The sequence below is a fragment of the Ahaetulla prasina genome, chromosome 8 (assembly GCF_028640845.1).
Source record: "Ahaetulla prasina isolate Xishuangbanna chromosome 8, ASM2864084v1, whole genome shotgun sequence".
Lineage (NCBI taxonomy): Eukaryota > Metazoa > Chordata > Lepidosauria > Squamata > Colubridae > Ahaetulla > Ahaetulla prasina.
Window position 1 is genome coordinate 2657986 of NC_080546.1, and position 21418 is coordinate 2679403.

The window sequence follows — 21418 nt, forward strand, 5'->3', positions numbered from 1 at the left end:
CTCATGTGAGACTGTCAACAGAGCTATTCTGTCCGTATGTGTGTGTGCGCACGCACAACTTTGGAGGGCTGCCAGAGAAAGAGAGGATTGCGTGTTTTTCTCTCTCAAGGGGGAAAAAAAACCGCACAACCCTTGAACCCTTCCATTTGGGCCAACGCAAAACAAACCCCCCCCAGAAAAGAAAAGCCAGCGACCCCCGTTCGATTGTGCTGCAAAGACGATAATCCATCAAACGTTTGAACCTGGAATACAGGTAGTCCTTGACTTACAACAGTTCATTTAGTGACCGCTTGAGGGTTACAACGGCACGGAAACAAGTGACTTGTGACCGTTTTTTTCACACTTACGACCGCTTGGTCACGTGATTTGCGTTCGGATGCTTGACAGTGCACTCACATTTACGACGGTCGCAGCGTTCCCCAGGGTCACGTGATCCCCTTTTGTCACCTTCCGACAAGCAAAGTCAAGGGGGGGGGAAGCCGGATTCGCTTAACAACCGGGTGACTGTTTTATCAGCTGCAGCGATTCACTTAACAACGGCGGGGAGAAAAGTCATCAAATCAGGCAAAACTCACTGAACAAACGTCTCACTTAGCAGTGTAAATTCTGGGCTCACTTGTAGTCGTAAGTCGAGGACTACTTGTGGAATGTGCGGCTTGCGGGATGGCGCATCGTTCAGACAGCAAGGCCAAGTTTCTAGTCCTCATGAGAGGTCAAGGTTCCCTTTTGGTACCCGATGGGGCGTTCAATGCCAGCCTGTCAGTACACACAGACAGAGGCACACAAATGGTTCACACGAGGCCAGGAAAAAACTGCGAGAGTGGGGGGGGAAGGAAAGGGATGATGGAAAACTGATCCCGTTTCATAAATCCCACTTCAACCTCAGATAAAATACAGGTTCCCCTCGCCTTACAACCCCCAAGAATTTCCGTCGCTAAGCAAGATACTCGTTAAGTGAATGGCTGCAATGTTATCACTCCCCCCCCCCTCAAGTTCTTAAGCAAATCATTTATTAAGTGATTCTGGGAGTTGAAGCCCACCCGTCTTAAATTTGCTGGGGTTTGAAGTGCCGTTTGGACCCCTTCCATCCCTGCTCCCCCCCCCACCCTAAAAAAGGGGGTGAGTCTGATTCTGAGCTTGTGGGGTGCTGGGCAGTAGTGCGATTCAAGTAATTTAACAACCGGTTCTCTGCCCTAATGATTTCTTCCAACAAACAGTTTGCCAAACTGCTCAGAAAGTTAATAGAATAGAATAGAATAGAATTTTTTATTGGCCAAGTGTGATTGGACACACAAGGAATTTGTCTTGGTGCATATGCTCTCAGTGTACATAAAAGAAAAGATACGTTCATCAAGGTACAACATTTACAACACAATTGATGGTCAATATATCAATATAAATCATAAGGATTGCCAGCAACAAGTTACAGTCATACAGTCATAAGTGGAAAGAGATGGGTGATGGGAACGCTGAGAAGATTAATAGTAGTGTAGATTTAGTAAATAGTTTGACAGTGTTGAGGGAATTATTTGTTTAGCAGAGTGATGGCCTTTGGGAAAAAACTGTCCTTGTGTCTAGTTGTTCTGGTGTGCAGTGCTCTATAGTGTCGTTTTGAGGGTAGGAGTTGAAACAGTTTATGTCCAGGATGCGAGGGATCTGCAAATATTTTCACGGCTCTCTTCTTGATTTGTGCAGTATACAGGTCCTCAATGGAAGGCGGGTTGGTAGCAATTATTTTTTCTGCAGTTCTAATTATCCTCTGAAGTCTGTGTTTTTCTTGTTGGGTTGCAGAACCGAACCAGACAGTTACAGAGGTGCAAATGACAGACTCAATAATTAACAACCGGTTCTCCCGAAGTGGTGCGAACTGGCTGAATCCCACCACTGGGGCTGGGTGTATGGCAAACTTGGGGGGCAGAGAAAGATTGTCTTGCTGCTATTTCCTCCCAAGCCCCCTCCCCAATCCCCTCCTGACTGTCTCCGGCCAGTTAAACGGCTGTTTTGGTGTCACCGCCTTCACACTGGGATGGTGGGGGGGGGGCGTTCAGTCCGCCGAAACCGGCTGGAAGCCTCCCTCCCCTCCCTGCTCCATTAAGGTATTGATCAGGGGAGAGATTGCCGAAGACAGAAGAGCAAGTGGCCGTGATTGTTGGCACTTAGCTTGACAGCTATCCAATAGCCTTGAGATCCTGATGTACGGCCCCGGAGAGCTGGCCGGTTGGTCTCTCGCGTTGTCGGGAAGCCGCCGGGAGAAGGAAAAGTGGAGCGGGCAGGTGGAGTGGGGGGTGGGGCTGGAGGGGTGAGTGTCGAGCTCAGGACCAAAACTTTGCCAACCTGTGCCAGGGAATTGGTCAGCGATGGCGTTCCTTCTCCCAAAGAAGGTTACAGCCGTCTGTTGAGCGACAGAGTTACGACGAGCCTGAAAAACGGGTCACCCAACTGGGTTGCCCCAAAGGTGTTTTTTTCAAGAGGTAACTGGTTTTTCTTCGAAGATGTTTCGCTTCTCATCCAAGGAGTTTCTTCAGCTCTGGACAGTGGGGAATGGAAGGATTTCTATTCCTTGCAAACATCTGGTCATTTGCATCCTTTTTTAGAGGGTCTGTTGTGTCTGCGCCCCCCAAGCCGGGCCTCCTGCCAGAAAGTGACTTGGAAAGTGAGGGGGAAGGGCCATCAGGACTTACCTTGGGAGCACCGGCTTCCCTGGCTCAGCTCCAGGAGCCAGAGGCGGGCCAGGTGGAGGAGATAACGAGGCCTCCGTCCCCTGACTCTTCCCTCCTCCAGGCCATGCCTGCAGACCCAGCTGATGGTAATCAGGCCTGGCTGGACCCTAGGTTTCATAGGCAGGAGAGGCGGGAACAACAGAAGCAGGGGTGGGGCAAGCCTAGGAAGTACTGAGTCATGGAGCCACACCCCACAGGATATAAAAGCAGCAAGGGCTGCTATGCCTCTTTGTAGCAGGCAAATTAACTGTTCAACTAAGAGCTGAAGTACTGTTTGTTCCTGGAGGACTCATCGGCATCGAGGGAGATAACAGAGACACTTGGCAGACGCTCGCTAGTTTGCTGCCAGAGCTGATAGTGCCGGCTAATTAAGCCATCGCTCGGACGGAGGCAAGGGGGGACAGAACAGGTTCGTTGAGGCCCACCTGAAGGTTCATCTGTGTCCTCAGGGTCACCTGAATGGTGCAAATGAATGTGGAGCCTTTTTTGGACTGCTGAAAGGACTCTGTTGTAGATTGGAGGCAGATGATGTCATATCCCTGCCCCTCTGTTGAGAGAGGGCTGTTTAATTTTGACATAGATGGTCTCTTTGACCCCTCTTTCAAACCAGCGGCCCTCTCTGTCCAGAATGTGGACTCTGCTGTCTTCAAAAGAGTCTCCTGTGTCTTTCCAGTGCAGATGGACTGCTGACTCTTGTCCTGATGGGTTTGTTCTCCTATGTTGTGCCATGCGTCTGTGAAGTGGCTGTTTTGTTTCTCCACCAATCTTCTGTCTACAACACAGTCCTTTCGACAGTTCCAAGAAGGCTCCACACCTCTTTGCACCACTCAGGTGACCCTGAGGACACAGATGAACCTCCAAGAGGCCTCAACGACTCTCAGAAAGAGCGCTAACGACCAGATGACTGCAAGGAATATAAACCCTTCCGTTCCCCACCATTCAGTCAGAACTGAAGAAGTTTCTCGGATGAGAAGTGAAATGTCTTCAAAGAATAACCAGAAATCCCAGTTGCCTCTTGAAAAAAAGCACCTTTGGGACAACCATGACCTAGATGACTGAGAACCTCCATAGACACACAACCGGTCCTCACACTTTGCAACTGGCGCAGCATCCCCAGGGTCACCTGATCAAAATTTGGGCACTTGGAAACTAGCCTGCCACAGCATCCGTGGGGTCGTGCCGTGCGATCACCATTTGTGACTTTCCAGCCGGCTTGCGACAAGCAAAATCAAAGGGTCTCTAAATGAATGGTTGTTAAGTCAAGGACTACCTGTATCTGCAATTAGACCCAAGTTTTGCCACAGTCTATCTCTGTCTGTCTGTTTATCCATCCATCCATCCATCTATCTATCTATCTATCTATCTATCTATCTATCTATCTATCTATCTATCTATCTATCTATCATCTATCTATCTATCTATCTATCTATCTATCTATCTATCTATCTATCTATCTATCTATCTATCTATCTATCTAATTATAATTCATACTTGCCAATATCTGGACAGTGTAAGTCTATACTCCCTGACTGAGGAGAAGGAGGAACAAGAGGAGCAGGAGCAGGAAAAGGTGGAGTAAGAGGAAGAGGAAGAGGAAGAGGAAAAAGAGAAAAAGAAAGAGGGGGAAGAGGAGGAAAAGGAAGAGGGAAAGAGGAGGAGGAGGAGGAAGAGGAGGAGAAAAGGAAGGAGCAGGAGGAGCAGGAAAAGACAGAGGAGGAGGAAGAAGAGGAAGAGAAAGAGGGGGAAGAAGAGGAAAAGGAAGAGGGAAAGAAGAGGAGGAGCAGGAAAAGGTGCACGAGGAGGAAGAGGAAGAGAAAGAAGAAGAGGAGGAAAAGGAGGAAGGGGAAGAAGAAGAGGAGGAGAAAGAGAAAGGAGGGGGAGGGGGAGGAAGAAGAGAAAAAGAAAGAGGGGGAAGAGGAGGAAAAGGAAGATAGAAAGAAGAGGAAGAGCAGGAAAAGGCGCAGTAAGAGGTAGAGGAGGAAGAGAAAGAAGAAGAGGAGGAGGAAGAGAAAGAAGGGGGAGGAGGAGGAAAAATTTGCACAGCCTCCACAATTTTTCAGTTGGTTTCCATCCCAGCGAAGCGATGGCTTTGTGATCCAACCAAAGACAACAACCCCGCACAACAACAACAAGAACATCAAGAACAATCCTTGAAATTGGAAGAACAGTTGGCAACCCTTCTCGGTCAACACTGCCCGGCTTCCTCCGGATGCATTCAATTTCTCTCCCACGTTGACAAACTCCGGCTTGGGGAAGAAGAAGAAAAAAACACAACACAATACAAGTGGAGCTTTGATGAGCTGCTGTGCTCCACAAATTGTAACAACCACACCCCAAACCACAAAGCCTCTCCTGGTTCTTGGAATGCAGGAGTTCTCCTTCGGTTAGGAGGACCCTGGGCAAGGTTTTGGCAACAGGATCGGCCCAACGAAAGACCCCCATCTCCACCGATGGAGTTGCCAAGGGCCGAAATAGTCAGCGGATGACCTGGGAGAGGTGGGGTGTCCCGTGTCGAAACGCACCAAGCGTTGACCTCGTTGTGATGTACCGAATGAATTCGCATTGTGGACGGTCTCCACAGCTGTCCGATCTTTGCAAAGAACCCCTTCCGCTCCTGGGTGCCTGTCAGATGTTTTGGCCAGGAACTCTGGGAAGATTAGAGAGAGAACACAAATGCATCTGGAAGATCTTCAGGAGAGGAAGAAGGGTGGCCTGCTAGATTGTGTGAACGGCTGACCCTCCAAAACCTCTAATAGTTTTTTTATTATTATTATTTCAAGCTCTTCCATGAATTTTAAGGCAGGGTTGTCCAATTTTGATGACTTTTAGACCTTTCAACTCCCAGCTGGCTGGGGAATTCTGGGAGTGGATGTCCACAGCTTAATTGGACTTGATTCTGATCTCAATCAATCAATCAGGAGAGAGCGGGAAGGGACCTTGGAGGTCTTCTAGTCCAGGGGTCTCCAACCTTGGTCCCTTTAAGACTTGTGGACTTCAACTCCCAGAGTCCCTCAGCCAGCAAAGCTGGCTGAGAAACTCTGGGAGTTGAAGTCCACAAATCTTAAAGGGACCAAGGTTGGAGACCCCTGTTCTAGTCCAACGACTTGCTCAAGCAGGAGACCCTCGACTGTCCAGCCTCTTCTTAAAAACCTCCAGCAATGGAGCACCCACAACTTCTGGTGGCAGGCTGTCCCACTGGTTCATCGCCCTTGTAATTAAGGTTGCAATTAAGCTGATCGATTAAGCTTTCGTTGACTTAATTTGATTTAATTAAATTGGATCAAACTGGTCTCCTACCAGCTTCATTGTGAGCATAGCTTGAGTCTGGGGTTATTTCCCATCGAAAGCGTTCTTCTTTAACAAGGTTTGTTAACAAGGTATTTATCTCAGCCGTGTCTCTCTTTCCGTAGGAAGTCCTGCTGAAAAGAGCAGCCGATCTGGTGGAGGCTTTGTATGGGATGCCCCACAATAACCAAGTAAGTCTCACCACCTTCGCCCCCCCCCCCGCAGCATTGGGGAAGAGCAGAGAAAAGCCAGCAACGTCCTGCTTTGGTTTAACATCTGGTGAACATCTGGGCAAGGTTGTCCATGGTCATTGACGGGCCTGGTCACCCGAAGCACTGATGGTGTTTGGTGGTCGGTCCATCACTGCCTTCTGATCTACCAAGGGCTACTCTCTCGGTTCCATCCCAGCTCCGGATGGAGAAGAGCAGGTTCTGCTTCAAGCTTAGCAAGTCTGGGGATTCCACCCCCATCTTATAAATTATTTTATTTGTATTCTTATTTTATTTATTTATTTGTTTTTTTTGGTTTTTATTTATTTTATTTTTGTTTCATTTTATTACGTTATTTATTTATTACTTTATTTATTTATTTATTTATTTATTTGCCAGCCATATGGCACGCAGCTCCCTAAGTCATACAAAGAGGGCCAGTTTGGTATAGTGCTGAAGGCGCCAGGCCAAAAACCAGGAGACGGTGAGTTCTAGTCCTTCCTCAGACGCAAAGCCAGCTGGGAGACTTTGGCCCAATGACCAGGAGACGGTGAGTTCTAGTCCTGCCTTAGGCATGAAAGCTGGCTGGGTGACTTCAGGCCAATCACCAGGAGACGGCGAGTTCTAGTCCTACCTAAATTAGGCACAAAGCCAGCTGGCTGACTTTGGGCCAATCACCCAGAGAGACATTGAGTTCTAGTCCCGCCTTAGGCATGAAAGCCTGCTGGGTGACTTTGGGCCACTCACCGGGAGACGGTGAGTTCTAGTACCACCTTAAGCATGAAAGCCAACTAGTTTCATGCTTTAGGCATGAAAAGTACTCAAATAAGCAAAAAGGAAAGAACTTTGGTTGCCATGACTCAACTTCTAGACCAGGGGTCTCCAACCTTGGTCCCTTTAAGACTTGTGGACTTCAACTCCCAGAGTCCCTCAGCCAGCAAAGCTGGCTGAGGAACTCTGGGAGTTGAAGTCCACAAGTCTTAAAGGGACCAAGGTTGGAGACCCCTGGTCTAGGCCATCCTTCCTGGTTAAGTAAGAATCTACTTCGAGGGTCTCTGGCTTTTTTCAGCTCTACCTGGTAAAGGTAAGGATGGAAGTAGGATCCCCAGAGATGGCTTCGAAGACCAGAGGACCTCTCAGGGAATTATTTTACTGGATCTTTTTAAAGGCCACCTGGAGGTTATCTGAGTTTTTGCAACCACACCTGGCTGAAATGGGCAAAGCTACCAAGGCGCCTCCTTGGGATACAGAAATCCCATCTTTTCCCACCTGGCAACCTCCATCTTTCTGGACTTCAAATTCCCACGATGTCTCAGGTAGCACACTGGAGGGCCTCCGTTTGGACAAGGACCCTCTGCAGAAGTTTCATATCCTAGCTCCAGCTGGCTGCAAACGCATGAAACTGTCCCTACTTGCAAAACGAGCTATGGACTTGTAGATGTGAAGACCCTATTTTTTTTTATTTTTTTTTTGGTGCAAGATTCCAAGGTTCCCAGAAATCTAATATATCTCCCCCCCCACCCCCTGTTGTTTATCTGTGCAGATAATCATTTCCATTTCTTGGATCTTGCTTTCTACCCTCAACACACCCACACACACACACACAAAGAGAGAGAGAGAGTTCTGTCCAGAACCTTGCACTACTCTGGCTTGGGCCTACACAAACATCTGGCTCCCAAGCCAACATCTGTTTGTCATCAGAAATTCCAGGGCGATTGAGTAACCGGCTTCGAACAGCTCCCTGCTTCCTCACCCCCGTCCAAGGTCCAGCCATTGTTTTCACAGCTCAGTCATGGCTCACAACACCTGGGCGGATATAGCTGCGGTCCTGAGGAGGCGTCAGGTCAGACCAAGCAGGTGGGAGGAGTCGGTTTTATGGGCCAAAGTCCCTGGGATTTCCTTTTCCAGGGTATAAATCTTTCCCACCCATTGAGGGGTGAGCGGCAACAGAACGGCGGGGCCAAATTCTCAGCCGCCCACCAAGGAGATGGGAAAACCAGCGTTGGGGCCCGGCTACATGTTACACCCATCGCTTAAGAAGATGGAATGGCCGGGTTGTGCCCCATGCTAAGCAGGGTTGGGTGTAAAGTGGGTCAGGTTGGGAGGGCGAATTCGCCTTTGGAGGCGGAAAAGGGATTTCGCTGTGTTTTCCCTTTCAACCATTTTAGAACAAAGAATCCTTGGGACTGGAAGGGACCTCGGAGGTCTTCTAGTCCAACCCCCTGCTCAAGCAGGAAGCCCTATACTGTTCCAGGCAAATGGCTCTCCAGTCTCTTCTTGAAAACCTCCAGGGATGGTGCACCCACAACAGGTGCCTCTGTGGCTCAGACTGGTAAGACAGTCTGTTATTAACAGCAGCTGCCTGCAATTACTGCAGGTTCAAGTCCCATCAGGCCCAAGGTTGACTCAGCCTTCCATCCTTTATAAGGTAGGTAAAATGAGGACCCAGATTGTTGGGGGCAATAAAAGTTGACTTTGTATATAATATACAAATGGATGAAGACTATTACTTAACACAGTGTAAGCTGTCCTGAGTCTTCGGAGAAGGGCGGAATATAAATGCAAATTTAAAAAAAAAAAAACTTCCAGTAGCAGGCAGTTCCACTGAGTCATTGTTCTGATTGTTAGGAAATTCCTCCTTAATTCCAGGTTGCTTCTCTCCTTGACCCTGGTAATTCGCCCAAAGTCACCTAATTGGCTTTCGTGCCTAAGGCAGGACTAGAACTCACCGTCTCCTGGCGATAGGCCCAAAGTCACCCAGCCGGCTTTCATGGCTAAGGTGGGACTAGAACTCACCATCTCCTGGTGCTTTGCCCAAAGTCACCCAGCTGGCTTTCAGTCCTAAAGCAGGACTAGAACTCACCATCTCCTTTTTTACCTCGGTGGCGCAGTGAGGGCTGTACTGCAGGCCACTTCTGTTGACTATCGGCTGCCTGAAATTTGGCAGTTCGAATCCCACCAGGCTCAAGGTTGACTCAGCCTTCCATCCTTCCGAGGTGGGTAAAATGGGGATCCAAACTATTGGGGGAAAGAGGCTGACTCTGAAAAAAAACACTCTTAGAGAGGGCTGTAAAAGCACTATAAAGCGGTATATAAGTCTAAGTACTATTGCTATTTCTAACCTGATGCCTTAACCACTAGACCAAAACGGACATTTTGCGGCTCCAAATGCCTATTGCCCCACCTGTGCCTTTTAGTGTATTTATTATGGGATCATCAGAGCTACACCTGCTTTTCCTTCAGCGGCTGAAGGTGACCAAATCGTGTTCTTCTCCCAGGGTCCTTCCATACTGAGAGAGGATTCGAACCTGGCTCTTTCCTGGTCCAAACTCCTTCCCCCCTTTGGCCGCTGGGCCCTGGGAAATCTCCCATTTCTCTTTTTTTTCCCCCAGCCACCCTTTGAGCTCCGCTGGACGCCCGAAAGGACTGTGCAGCACCCCTTCCCAGATACGCTGGGACTCCAATACCCAGCGTCCTCAGCCAGCGGCATTCCCGACACAAGGGACTGCAAGGCTGGGAAAGGGAGTATTCTGAGCAGCCACACTGTTGTGACCCAGACTCAGAGCAGGTAGCAACCAACGCAGTCCTTAATGAAAATAAACTTTATTCAAGCAGCTGGGAATTGACCCGTTCCCAGCGTCCGTGAAACTCCAAAGAAAGCGAAGGCTTCTCACCCAAAATAGTCTGTCATTATTTCCAACCTGGTCCAATTTAGATAATCGCCAAAGTCCTTTGCAGATAAGCGTCTCGAGCAGAGAATGGAGAGCTGCCAAGGTCTTCTCGGAGAAACATCCAGAGCAGAGAATGGGACGAGCGCAGCTCCAACGTTGTTTTCTGGCAAACTGAGACACCGATGCCGGTCTCCTTTTAAACCTTATGGGAGGTGCCAATCATCTCCTGGCCTTACTCCTGAGTCGTCCTCTCTGCTTGAGCTGCTCCTGCCTCTTGGCAGCTCTTCTCATTCGGGCATTAGGGACAGGCCCTCCCAGTTCCTCCTCTTCCTCGCTACTCTCGGCCTCTGGAGGCTCTGGAGTCAGCATCCCATTTCTCGATGGCCCTGGCCTCGCCTCCGCCTCATCGCTGTCCGATTCCGTCACCAGCACCGTAGGCTGCCGACGGACCACAACACACACCATGACACCGGCTGATCTCTTGCACCCAAACAGGACATCATCTTAAAACGGGCGGCCGATATCGCCGAAGCCTTGTACAGCGTCCCGCGCAACCCTAACCAGCTGACGTCCTTAGCCGGGAGCCATGGGCACTCGGGCATGATGGGCGTCAACTCCTTTGGGAGCCAGCTGGCCATCAACATCAGCGAGTCCACTCAGGGCTCGGAACAAGGTAAGCCAAAAAAGTCCTCACTTAGCAACCCTTCATTCCGCGAATGTTCGAAATGACGGGACTGCTGAATGAACTGTCGTAAGTCAAGGATTGCCCATATTTTGATTTTTTTTCCTCTCTCCGTCTGAATTCCAGGATACCCGCGCAGCGCAAGCAGCGTCTCGCCCAGGGGCTACGTGCCCAGCTCCACCCCGCAGCAGAGTAACTACAACACAATCACGTCCAGCATGAATGGTTACGCGGGAGCCGCCATGACCGGCCTCGGGGTGCCAGGCTCGCCCAGTTTTCTCAACGGCTCCACTGCCAATTCCCCCTATGCCAGTGAGTATGGCGGCTGTGTGAGAGACCAACAACTGCTTGGCTGTGGATTCACACAAATGCTTGTGCGCAAATTTGGGGGTGTTTTCTGAGCCCGGGTTATGGTGGTAAAACATCTGCCCCTGAAGGAGGGCTGTCAATCTAAAAATCTGTTTTTTTCTGAGCTGGATTGTTTGTTTACTTTTCTCGCAAATAATTTGAGGCAACCAACCTATCCCGACACAGCGTTCTCCTCCTATTAACCCCACAAACAGCAACGACCCTGGGAGGTGGGTTGGGATGAGAGAGAATGAGCGGCCCCCCAAGGTCACACACTTGGCTTTCAATGCCCGTCACCAACTCATACAAGGGAACAAACTTCTGATTTGGAGTTGATCTCTTCTGGAGAGACCAAACATCTGGGGGGAGACTTCCTGGTCTGGAAAAATTTACTTCTAGCTCTCTCTCATCCAGTCTGTCCCCAAAACTGGACACCAGAGAAGACCTTGGTGGGTTTTTGCATAATGGTGGAGAACAATGATGGAGGAGGAGGAGGAAGAGGAGGAGGAAGAGAAAGAGGAGGAGGAGGAGTGTGGGGTCCTTGGTTCTCTCTTTGCTTGGTGGTTTTCTTGCAGATGGAGGAGGAGGAGGAGGAGGAGGAGGAGGAGGAGGAGGAGGACGACGACTGTGGGGTCCTTGGTGCTCTCTGAGCTTGGTGGTTTTCTTGCAGGCGTTTCATGACCCAACTAGAGAACATCATCAGTGCTAGAAGGGAGGAGGAGGAGGAGGTGGAGGAGGACGACTGTGGGGTCCTTGGTTCTCTCTGAGCTTGGTGGTTTTCTTGCAGATGTTTCGCGGCCCAACTAGGGAACATTATCAGTGCTAGAAGGGAGAGGGGTTTGCAGAGAGGAGGAGGAGGAGGAGGAGGAAGCCAGCCGCCTTCCTCCCTTCCTGGGACTCGAGACACCCCCCCCTTCTCAGCCCTACTGACCCGTATCCTTTTCTCTCCCTCCTCCCCGGCCAGTCATGCCATCGAGCCCACCCCTGGGGGCTTCCTCCACCCCGGCCGGCGTCTTCTCCTTCTCCCCGGTCAACATGATCTCGGCCGTCAAGCAGAAAAGCGCCTTTGCCCCAGTCGTGCGGCCCCAGGCCTCCCCGCCCCCCAACTGCACCAGCGCCAACGGGACCGGCCTGCAAGGTAAGCGGGCTTGTCTTCAAACCAGACCGTACCACCCCGGTGACCGTCGCAAGCTCACCATCGCCCCTTATGTTACTGGTAGTCCTCGGCTTACGACCCGTTCATTTAATGACCGCTCGGAGCGAACCACACGGCACCGATCATTTTTTCACGCTTATAACCATCGCAGCATCCCGGCCGTCCCGTGGTCAAAATTGAGACGCTTGGCAACCGACTCGCACTTACGACGGTTACCGTGTCCCCCTTTTGCGACCTTCCGACAAGCGGAGTCCGAATGGGGGAAGCCCAGATTCACTTAACAACCGTGCGACTGAGTTAACAACCGCAGCGATCCGCTTAACAACCGGGGCAAGAAAGGTCACCAAATCAGGCAAAAGTCGCTTAACAAATGTTCCCCCCGAACAACGGACGTTTTGGGCTCAGTGGCGGTCGTAAGTCGAGGACTGCCTGTAGCTCCCAAATCACAACACACACACAAAAAAACAATCAGTTTTTTTATCACAACCCGGCACCAAAACTCACTTAAGAAATGTCTCATTTCACAACGAAATTTTTGGCTGAATTGTGGTCGCATGTCGAGGACTATTTATATAATCTAAGACAGTGTTTTTCAACCTCGGCCACTTGAAGCGGTGTGGACTTTCAACTCCCAGAATTCCCCCAGCCAGCCGACTGGCTGGCTGGGGGAATTCTGGGAGTTGAAGTCCACACCGCTTCAAGTGGCCGAGGTTGAAAAACACTGATAGGATCTACGCTTGGCACATTTTGAACCAGAAAAATCTTTTTTAGGGGATGATTAAAAAAGAAAAAAAGAATTAAGAAATATTAGCTGCCTAATCAGAGAGCATTTCTGTGAAAGAAGGTAGAATCTGCATCTTCTATCGCCCCCCAAAGCGGTTGCGAGACCTAAATGGACAGGAATAAATCCACTTTTGGGGAGAAGCGGGCCCTGTCTTCACCCCAAAGTGTTATCAGGCTGATGGAATTGAAATGTCCTTTCGCACACCTGAAGCTGAAATTCTTCTCCTTGGTTTTGTTTTGTTTTGTTTTTTGAACTAAGAGCTTTCGGCCAAGGGGGCCTCAATGAGGACTAATCTAATGTCTGGGCTGATTGGGAAAAAGAGATTTGAATTTCCCCAAACCCTTACTGGACAATGTCCCCCAGAAGCTGCCCTTTCAAGGACCTCCTTTCCAGGAAGCTAAAGACGAAGCAGCTTCTTCCCGGGGATTTCCTTGTGGTGCCTTTTCCCTTCTCCTCCCCATTCCTCTTTCTTCTGTACACCCTAGAAGGGTGCAACCCCTAAATCTTCCTTTCCATTAGGAAAGGAAATGGGAAATCTGTACTATTCAGGATTGCAAAGCTCCTGGGGGCTCTTTGGCTACCTGTCTAAATGTGGGATAAAAGTGTTTTATGGAGCGGAATCAGGGACTTTCTCTCTCTGCTCTTCATAGATTCTCAAGTGTATCTTTACTGCAGTTTTTTGTGCTTCTCTAACTCTCTTTTTATTTTTATGTCTTGGCCTTCCTCTTTTCTTGCTTTTTCCTTCCTCCCTTCCTTCCTTCCTTTCTTCCTCCCTCCCTCCCTTTCTCTCCTCCCCTCCCTCTCTCCCTCCCTTTTTCTCTTTCTCTTTCCTTTCTTCCACTCCCTCCCTCCCTCCTTCCTCCCTCTCCTTTCCTTTTTCTTTTTCCTCCCTCTCTACCTTCCTCCCTCTGTTTCATCTGTCACCCTCCCTTCCTTTTTCTCTTTTCCTCCCTCACTCTCCTTTCTTCCTCTCTTCCTCCCTTCCTCCCTTTTTCTCTTTCCCTCCTTCCTCCCTTTCTCTTTCTCCTTCCTTTCTTCAACTCCCTCCTCCCTCCTTCTCCTCTCCTTTCCTTTTCTTTTCCTCCCTCCCTTTCTCTTTCTCCTTCCTTTCTTCCTCCCTTCCTCCCTCCTTTTCTCTTTCTCCTTCCTTTCTTCCACTCCTTCCTCCTCCTCCCTTCTTCCTCCCTCTCCTCTCCTCTCTTTCTTTTCCTCCTCCTCCCTCCTCCCCCTCCCTCCCTCCTCTGTTTCATTTGTAACCTCCCTCCTCCTTTTCTCTCTTCTTCTCCTCCCTCCTTCCTCCTTCCTCCCTTCCTCCCTTTCTCTCTTTCCCCTCCCTCCGTCCCTCCCTTTTTCTTTTTCTTCTTCCTTCCTCCCCTTCCCTCCCTTCCTCCCTCCCTCCTCCCTCCTCCCTCCTTCCTCCCTTTCTCTCTCCTCCTCCTCCTTCCTTTTCTCTTTCTCCTTCCTCCCTTCCCTCCCTCCCTCCCTCCCTCGCTGCTTGCTCGATCCCACCAACCAGACCAACCCTTTGAGGATTCTGCAGACAAGTTTCAAACCGCCTCTCGGTCACTCCAAGGATTGGCTTACTCTTAATCACAGTATGTTCCTTCTTTCCTTCCGCTGCTTTGCCCTCTCTGCTCCCTCCCTCCCTCCCTCGCTCTCCCTCTCTCCGCTGCCCCTCCCACCTTGAACAACTCCTCTGCAACAGCCTCCTAAGCACCTGCATTCTCCACCAGAATGAGGACAAATGAGGGTAGATACTTAGGTGGATGTAACTGTGTATGGACAGGTATGGACAAAGGTTTGACTGCGATGGTGGGAGGCTCCTGCCTTGAGCAGAGGGTTGGACTAGAAGACCTCCGAGGCCCCTTCTATCCCTAGGCATCTATGCTTCTATGACTTACGTTTGATCTCACAAAGACAACCAGGAATGAAACCAAAATGAGGAATGAATGGCCTCAGGGAGGCAATCCAGTCGCCTCCTTATTTTTTATGGGCCATGCCTACAAAGCAATGCTTTTATAATCATGGAATGGGGTAACAGGAGACGAGACGGAGCTAGGCAGAAGAGAGAATAGATTCCTCAAAGGAGCTTTCTTCAAAAGGCCACTGGACGATTTATTTTTTTCCTCCTTCGGGGAACGAAGAAAAAACGTTTCACTTCTCATCCAAGAGGCTTCATCGCTTCTTAGATGAGATGAGAAGGGAAACGTCTCCGTCTTCTTCCTCGCGGGGGGGTGGTGAAATAATCCAGTTTGCCTTTTGAGAAAGCACCTTTGGGACAACCGTGGCCCGGATGATGGAGAATTTCCACAGACAGACAAGAGAACAGAACAAAATGGAATAGAACAGCTGGCTGAGGAACTCTGGGAGTTGAAGTCCACAAGTCTGAAAGTTGCCAAGGTTGGAGACCCCTGGAATAGAAGACTTCATTTGGTTAGACGCACAAGGCATTTGATTCTGATACACTGGATGGACTTGCAAAACAACAAGAACAAATAATAATAATAATAATAATAATAATAATAATAATAATAATAATAATAATAATGATGATGATGATGATGATGATGATGATGATGATGATGATAATAATAATAATAATAATAATAATAATAATAATAATAATAATAATAATACTATGTCCAATAATTTTACAAAACACATTAAAAAATTGCGCCTTCCAGCAATAACACCAGCGGAACTGCAAAAAACTGTGCTACTCAGAACATCGTACATCTTAAGAAGGTACTTGGTTGATACCTAGGACGCTGGCAGCAACCTGTATCAACCATCAGCACCAGTCAGTGGTATTTGTGATACATTTTTGAATGTTCAGTTGACTTGAGTTTCATGTTTAATGAATAAAAGATAATAATAATAATAATAATAATAATAATAATAATAATAATAATAATAATAATAATAATAATAATAATAATGATTTGTTATATTATTATATTAATAATAATAAAAACTGATAAAAGTTTTGGAACACAATACCCCGGATATCACGATTGTGGAGAAGAAAAAAGTGTGGATAGTCGACATTGCCAAACCTGGTGACAGCAGAATCGATGGGAAACAACTTGAAAATGTCACCAGATATCAAGATTTGAGAATCGAATTGCAGAGACTCTGGTATAAACCAGTGCAGGTGGTTCCAGTGGTACTGGGCACACTGGGCGCTGTGCCTAAAGACCTAGGCAAGCACTTCAAAGCAATTGGCGCTGACAAGATCACCATTGGTCAGCTGCAGAAGGCCACCTTACTGGGATCTGCTCGCATAATCCGCGGATACATCACGCAGTCCTAAACGCTTGGGAAGTGTTCAACTAGTGATCTGTGATACAAAATCCAGCATAGTTATCTCGTTTGCTGTTTATACTGTCATAATAATAATAATACTCGGAACATCGTATATCTTAAGAAGGTTGATGCCTAGGACGCTGGCAGCAACCCGTATCAACCATTAGCACCAGTCAATCGTATTTGTGATGCCTTTTTGAAGGCTCAGTTGACTGAGTTTCATGATTAATGAATAAAAGAGATAATAATAATAATAAAAAATGTGCTGCAGCCTCCATCTTCACCCTGCAGCTTCTCAGTCAGCCCGCGGCCTCCCCAATCCTGCCAGTTAGCTCAGAAGAAGCATTCAGAGCCCAAACGGAGAAGTCCTCTTTGACTTTTGAGGAGGGTGTCCACCACATGAAACCAGCCTGCCTTGTTGTGGGACATCATCAGCCTTTGAAGACATTGTGCCAAAAGTGATCTCCATAAACCTGGGTTCAATCGAAGTTAAAGAGAACCTGCAGATGTCTGTGGAGACTCTTAAATCCTCCAGGTCAGACTTGTCCCAAAAGCGCTTTTCCAAAAGGCAACTGGACTTTCTTTGGGGTTGTTTTTTTTCCCCCTTGTTGATTCTCATCCAAGAAACTTCTTCAGGTCCAACTGGAAAAGGACTGAAGAATCTTCTTGGATGAGAAGCAAAATGTTTTCGAAAAATAAAACAAGAAAGTCCAGTTGCCTTTTGGAAAAAACACCATTGGGACAGAACCTGGATGGCCTTGGGTGCAAATTTCGAGGTGCCCAGGCCAGGCTCATGAAGATCACCATTTATTTTATTTTATTTATTTTTATTTATCATCATCATGACTACTCCAGAGTCATGATGGTATACTATATCTCCTCTGGAATTGGGTATGTCTAGTTTAATGAAAAGAAGGACAAGGGGGTGACATGATAGCAGTCTTCCAATATCTCAGGGGTTGCCACAAAGAAGAGGGAGTCAAACTATTCTCCAAAGCATCTGAGGACAGAATAAAAAGCAACGGATGGAAACTAATCAAGGAGAGAAGCAACCTGGAACTAAGGAGAAATTTCCTGACAGTTAGAACAATTAATCAGTGGAACAACTTGCCTGCAGAAGTTGTGGTTGCTCCATCACTGGAGGCTTTTAAGGAGAGACTAGACAGCCACTTGTCTGGAGTGGTAAGAGGGTCTCCTGCTTAAGCAGGGGGTTGGACTAGAAGACCTCCAAGGTCCCTTCCAACCCGATTATTCTATGTTCTAACTGTTCAGAATCCAAAGTCATAAGTCAAACATTGTCATCATTAGCTAAACTTTGCAACGACCAGATCTGAACGACTAGAGATGAGATGACAACAGTCTTCCAATATTTATGGGGCACTCACAGAGAAGGGGGGGTGTCGATCTATTCTCCAAAGCACCTGAGGGTAGGACGAGACGTGATGGGTAGAAACTAATCAAGGAGAGAAACAACCTGGAACTAAGGAGAAATATCCTGGCAGTGAGAACAATTAATCAGTGGAACAACTTCCCTCTAGAAGTTGTGGCTGCTACATCTTTGGAGGTTTTTCAGAAGAGATTGGACAACCATTTGTCTGATATGGTGTAGGGTTTCCTGCCTGGGCAGGGGGTTGGACTAGAAGACCTCCAAGGTCCCTTCCGACTCTGTTATTCTGTGTTGAATTACACCCAGAAAACCAAGAACCATCCATTTCTGCATTGCTCCTCAACAACAGTTGATCAGTGGAACAACTTGCCACCAGATGTTGTGGGTGTTATGCTGTGATGGTGTCTTTATGGTGCGCCCAACTAAACTTCTCTAGGGTTGATCCAGACCTTCTCTGTTTTCCAGGCCTGTCGGGGCTTATCGTCCCACCCATGTGAATCAGGGACGGGAGGAAGACAACGCAAACTGACTGGCACTTGGACTTTTGAGACCCTCAAATGGACGCCTGGGCCCGGGGCGCAAGACCTGGCTTCCGAATTCTCCTCATCCCTGGCGACTTCCACATTATTGGTTGGCCCCATCTCTTCTCTTCGGCCCAGGCTGCATCAGGGCCAAAGGAGGGGGATCAATGCCTTGGAGACCTACAACTCTGGATTTGGGGAGGGGGCTCCTTCCTTAAAGAGGAGGAGACAACCAGGGAGGAAGAAACCTTGAAAAGGGATGGGAGCCCCACCATCTTCCATTAAGGGATCCTTTGGCCATCCCGTCCCCCTCTGGTTGAAGGATCACGAACAGACCGAGGGAGACCCTCGCCCAGGCAGGGACCCTCACTCAGGTAGACTTGCTCATGGCCAAGTGGGCGGGGTCTCCAATTCCCAGCAGGTTTGCTTTACGTAAAAGCTTGGGAGTCTCCCCCACCCACCTACCCAAAGGAAAAAAACCCCACCCATGCAAACCAGGCTCCAAGCGTCAGCCCTCCCCCTCCCCCCGCCCCACAGGACTCCTGGGTCTTCCCAGAAATTGCTTTGCAAAACAAGCTGGTTTAGATTAGGTCCAAACACACCCAGCCCACCCCTCCACCCCCTTCATCCTGGCCAAAAGTTGGCTTGTCCAGGCCTTTCTTTTAAGAAGATGATTGGATAACCATTTGTCTGAAGTGGTGTCGGGTTTCCTGCCTAAGCAGAGGGTCGGACTAGAAGACCTCCAGGGTCCCTTCCGACTCTGTTATTCTATTCTATTCTTGTCTTTCTTACAGATAGCCCTCGGCTTACTACCATAACGAAGCCCCGAGTTTTAGGGCCTTCTGTTGCTAAGTGAGTTTTGTCTCGTTTTACAACCTCGCTTGACCCAGCGGTTAAGCGAATCACGGCAGCTGTTAAGTCATCCCCACGGTTGTTAAGTGAATCTATAACCTCCCCATCGACTTTGTCAGGAGATCGCCAAACGGGAGTATCACGTGATCCCCCCCCCCCGGGAACGCCACGACCGTCATAAATAGGAGCCCGTTCCCAAGCGTTCTGAATTTTGATCAGTCATATGTGTGGAAAACAATCATCGGTCCTTTTTTTTCAGCGCCGTTGTAACTTTGAATGGTCACTAAACGAACTGTTGCAAATCAAGGACTCCCTGTATTTAACAGGAAGAGACAGAAAATCCCATTTTCCCTCGAGGTTTATAAAAGAGTCAGGCATTTAAGCAACAGCAACAATTATAAAAGGCCTCCTTTCTCTTTTCCACTTTCCACTTTTTCACATTCTTTCATCCCCCCAACCACTCCAAAACGATCCTCAGCCCTTTCCAAACTTAAACTCGGGTTTAAGCCTTTTTTTAAAATAACATTAATAATTTTTTCATCCCGCTGTTCTTTTATAAAACCAAAAAAAAAGAGAGAGAAAAAGGGAGAGAGAGCAATTTTGTACCGACCGCAACCAATTCTTTGCCACTCCTTTTTCATTTTGTCTCTTTCTCTTTTCGTTTTGCAAAACAATAATGGCAACAACAACAACAGCAGCAAAGAGAAAATAGACAGTGAGATCCAAGCGAGTGGGGGGCGGTGGGGGGGATGGGAGGGAACACCCCAATATTCCAGCTGGGAGGCTTTTGCAAGTCCCATCGAAAGCAACCACCGAGCTCGGCAAACCCCTGAGGGTGTCGGTTTCCCCTCCCCGCCTCTTGCATTATTTTTCTAGCCTTATTTCCGAGCAGGTAAAGGTGGGGGGGGCTGGGGGGGGCGTGAATATCTGTAAATAAAGACTGCGGAGACAAAAAAAAAAAAAGGCCTTCCAAGTTGGGATCCTAATCTGTCTGGCCAGGTTCTGTTCGCGGTGTATTTATCTTTGTCTCATGTTTTCCCTGGTCTTTCTTTCTCTCCTTCATTTCCCTTTGATTCTTTCTTTCTTTCTTCATGCTCTTCATTGTATGTCCTGTGATAATGTCCTGTTGTACGATACCCGATGTCGGTTAAACCCCCTGGCTGCACTGTTATTTTTTTTTTCTTCCCAATGTAAGCACATGTAAATGAATCATTATTGCAATTTCTTAGGAAAAAGCCCTAGAATATATCAATATACCACCTTAATTGCCTCCTGCAGGAAGTCCCTCTTTTAATTGGCAGCTGATTCCTCGGGGAGCCAAAGAGCATTTTGTCCTTTTAATAGGTCTGGGATTGGTATAAAGACTCCTGCCTTGGTCAGGGGGCTGGACTAGATGACCTTCAAGGTCCCTTCCAGTTCTAGGATTCTAGGATTCACGCTCAACGCTCTAGCAGGGGGCTGGACTAAATGACCTCCAAGGTCCCTTCCAGTTCTAGGATTCTAGGATTCACGCTCAACGCTCTAGCAGGGGGCTGGACTAAATGACCACCAAGGTCCCTTCCGGTTCTAGGATTCTACAATTCCCGCTCAATGCTGTAGCAGAGGGCTGGACTAAATGACCTCCAAGGTCTCTTCCGGTTCTAGGATTCTACGATTCCCACTTAACGCTCTAGCAGGGGGCTGGACTAAATGACCTCCAAGGTCCCTTCCGGTTCTAGGATTCTATGATTCCCACTTAACGCTCTAGCAGGGGGCTGGACTAGATGATCTCAAAGGTCCCTTCCGGTTCTAGGATTCTATGATTCCCGCTCAACGCTCTAGCAGGGGGCTGGACTAAATGACCTCCAAGGTCCCTTCCGGTTCTAGGATTCTATGATTCCCACTTAACGCTCTAGCAGGGGGCTGGACTAGATGACCTCCAAGGTCCCTTCCGGTTCTAGGATTCTATGATTCCCGCTCAACGCTCTAGCAGGGGGCTGGACTAAATGACCTCCAAGGTCCCTTCCGGTTCTAGGATTCTATGATTCCCACTTAACGCTCTAGCAGGGGGCTGGACTAAATGACCTCCAAGATCCCTTCCGGTTTTAGAATTCTATGATTCACGCTCAATGCTCTAGCAAGGGGGCTGGATTAAATGACCTCCAAGGTCCCTTCCAACTCTAATTCTGTAACCCAGAGAGCTGTTTCTTCTACATAATATTATGTCAAACCTGATCCATCGGAAGCCGACAAAGGCTACTCTTGAGACCACCTACATCCAGGTGAAATCGATGACAAATCATGGTGGCTTTTCTACAGCAGTTGCGAAGTGTCATTTAAAAGAGAAAAAGAAAAGAAAATTCAAGTTGGACCTGGAAAATTGTATCAGTCAACCCTCTATAGATGCTCTCTAGATGGGCTGGTGGGATGAGTTATCTTGACTTAAGGGGCGCTTGGAGCTCTCTGAGCTTGGTTCTTTTCTTGAAGACGTTTCGTGACCCGACTAGGTAACATCATC

The 21418-nt window shown here is 48.3% G+C and overlaps 1 protein-coding gene across 3 annotated transcripts in view; it reads left to right on the top strand.

The window, feature by feature from the left end:
- The window catches only part of LOC131203064 (transcription factor COE3-like), a 93479-nt gene extending 73293 nt beyond the window's left edge, over positions 1 to 20186 (top strand). For 2 of the 3 annotated variants that reach the window (XM_058192946.1, XM_058192948.1), the window contains 5 exons: positions 6131 to 6196; positions 10381 to 10558; positions 10694 to 10879; positions 11880 to 12053; positions 18014 to 20186. In XM_058192946.1, the coding sequence (XP_058048929.1) occupies positions 6131 to 6196; positions 10381 to 10558; positions 10694 to 10879; positions 11880 to 12053; positions 18014 to 18045 (636 nt within the window). In that variant the 3' untranslated portion in view covers positions 18046 to 20186. The remainder of the gene's footprint in view (positions 1 to 6130; positions 6197 to 10380; positions 10559 to 10693; positions 10880 to 11879; positions 12054 to 18013) is intronic. The other variant, XM_058192947.1, reaches the window with a different exon arrangement.
- The last annotated feature ends 1232 nt before the right edge of the window (positions 20187 to 21418 follow it).